General features: G+C 33.9%; 1 protein-coding gene across 1 annotated transcript; it reads right to left on the bottom strand.

Annotated features, from left to right (window-relative positions):
• Positions 1-439: 439 nt before the first annotated feature.
• On the bottom strand, positions 440-2,194 carry LOC145043064 (NAC domain-containing protein 79-like). Its single transcript, XM_078991601.1, has 3 exons — positions 1,746-2,194; positions 1,380-1,657; positions 440-1,301 (listed from the first exon to the last, which is right to left on the bottom strand). The coding sequence occupies exons 1-3, from the start codon at positions 1,930-1,932 to the stop codon at positions 747-749; spliced, it is 1,020 nt and encodes a 339-aa protein (XP_078847727.1). The 5' UTR covers positions 1,933-2,194; the 3' UTR covers positions 440-746.
• Between the last annotated feature and the right edge of the window lie 249 nt (positions 2,195-2,443).

Genomic DNA, 2,443 nt, shown 5'->3' with positions numbered 1-2,443 from the left:
AATATTAACAAGTTTGACATGTCATCGAACGTATAATCAATCTATTTATACTTTTTTAAAATGCTATATTCAGTATATATTAAATTGTTATTGTAATTATAGCTTATGTAATTTTCTTTAACATATTAATTATTATGAAATTAAAAAAATAATAATAATAAGTTGTTCACCAAGTCACATCTTTTTTAGAACCATTTCTACACACCCACAAATTTAAACTTATATCTACATCTTTCATCCACAATAACATTTGAATCCTTAATATTCGGTTGAAAGATATTCATCCATCAAACTCTACGCTACTAAAAAATAATTTATGCTAACATATTTGATTCACTCATCATGTCACATATTATGTGTCAATCACTTGTATTTAAATAGCTTCAATTTTTACAACATAATGTGATTTATGTACCTTTAATTTCCACAAAAAAAAAAATCCGAAAACTAAAACTATTGTCATAAAAACACTAAATGTCAAAAACATAAACAACATTGATTACCAACCACTTGAATATAATAAAATCACTAAATGTATTGAATAATATCATATAAAAAAACACATATTGTATAACTAACTGCCTCATAATCAACCACAAAAATAAGTACTACTTGTATTATTTCTTCATTTTTCTTCAAATCTTTATCATGTATAAACACTGTCTCAACTCAAGATTACCCTGTTTCAAGATTTCAACATCACAAAGCAATCATCATAATTAAATTCTTCTTCCCAATTATTGATTTCAATAATTCCAGAAGCCATCCAAATCAATTAGTCCAACTGAAGTTGATGGGGTTTCTTGATCTTCAATTCCAATATTACCCTTTTCAAGATTCGAGATGTTCTTCCCCAAGCTCACCCCTGTTTCCTGTGATCCTGTAAATACATCTCTTTCTATCTTCAATCCATGACTGTAGGTCTCGATTAAACCCTTCAATATCGCCTGATCATGAACTGGAAATGAAGAAACAGAAGGGAATTGATGCATAAGCGGATCAGATTGGCCTTCGAGTAATGGAATGGAACTGGAATCGAATGGGAAAATTGAAGTGTTGATGAAACTATTAATCATGTTCTTCTGGGTTGTTTGAATATCGACTTGATTGGAGAAGCAGGGTACGTGTAGTGAATCGGATATACTTGGATTGATATTCCTTCCACCATACGCCGCCGGAGAGTCCATCAATGGTGGTAGCGACCTGGTAACACCGCCGGAATCCATCCGCATCAGCCCTGAAATGGGGACTTTCTTCCCGCCTGAAGTCTTATGAAAAACACGACATATAACCCATTCATTCTGCATTTCCAATTACAGAGAATCACGATAAAAAACAGAGTAACAAACAAGGGAGAATTAGGAATCAAGAATCTTTACCTTGGCTGCTTTTGGCAAATTTTGCAGACTGAATTTTCCCTCTAATCTATATTCATGAATCACCCAATTTGTCTTTTCCCCTTTTGGAGCTCTTCCCATGTAGAAAACTAAAGTCTTCTTCATTCCGACGAGCAATCTCCCTCTGTAAATCTCCTTATCTTTTCCGGTGGCTTTCCAGTAACCGGCGGCGGTTGCTCTGTTTGTTCGTAATCCGGTGGGGTACTTCTTATCCCTAAAGCAGAAAAAGTACCACTCCTTTTCGCCCATTTTCGCCATCGCTTCAGAATCCAAAACCAAAAACCTTGATTGAATACAACTCGAAAAGATAACAAGATAGGTAAAAACTAAAAAGGTTAGAGAACTTACTAGGTAACTCCCATGGCTCAATTCTGTTCATGTCGACTTCTCCGATTGCTTTTGCAAAGAAGGTGCTATCGACAACTTTGTTAGAGAGATAATGAGTGATGAGTTCTTCATCTGTAGGATGAAATCGGAATCCTGGAGGCATATCCATTTGATCATCTTCTTGAGCAGGATCACAGAGCTTCTCCATCTTCTAAAACCCTTGAAAACTTTTGACGAAAAATCACTTTCTAAGCCAAGATTTCATATGGGTTTTTCGTCAAAGAGCTTGCTTTATCTGTTTTTCAAGGTTGAATGGATATAAATAGGAGTAGACTGGTGAAAGAAAGCTGTGGGAAAGGAAATCATTGAAGAAGCAGAAAAAAGGCAGCCATGACAGAAAAGTAAAACCAAGAGATAGTGTAAGCTGAAAGATTCAGATGTTTTAAGGAAAAAAAGAAACAGAATGAACAACTCAAGGCCTTAAATGCTTATTTAAGGTGGGGAGGGTAGATCAGGAATTTTATCAATTTTTCTATAACTTAATTAAGATGAATTTAATTACATGAATGAACATTTTGACTAAATTCAGCCAATCTTTTAAACCAAATTACATGTATTAATGTATTATACTATTATGCATGTGACTTAGATGATGTGAATGAAACCTAAAATTGACACCATATTGTTTGTATGTATTTGAAGCTCGTACATTATTTGTA

This window comes from Lactuca saligna, chromosome 4 (genome assembly GCF_052625555.1).
Source record: "Lactuca saligna cultivar CGN05327 chromosome 4, ASM5262555v1, whole genome shotgun sequence".
Lineage (NCBI taxonomy): Eukaryota > Viridiplantae > Streptophyta > Magnoliopsida > Asterales > Asteraceae > Lactuca > Lactuca saligna.
This window is presented reverse-complemented; position numbering and strand designations above follow the sequence as displayed.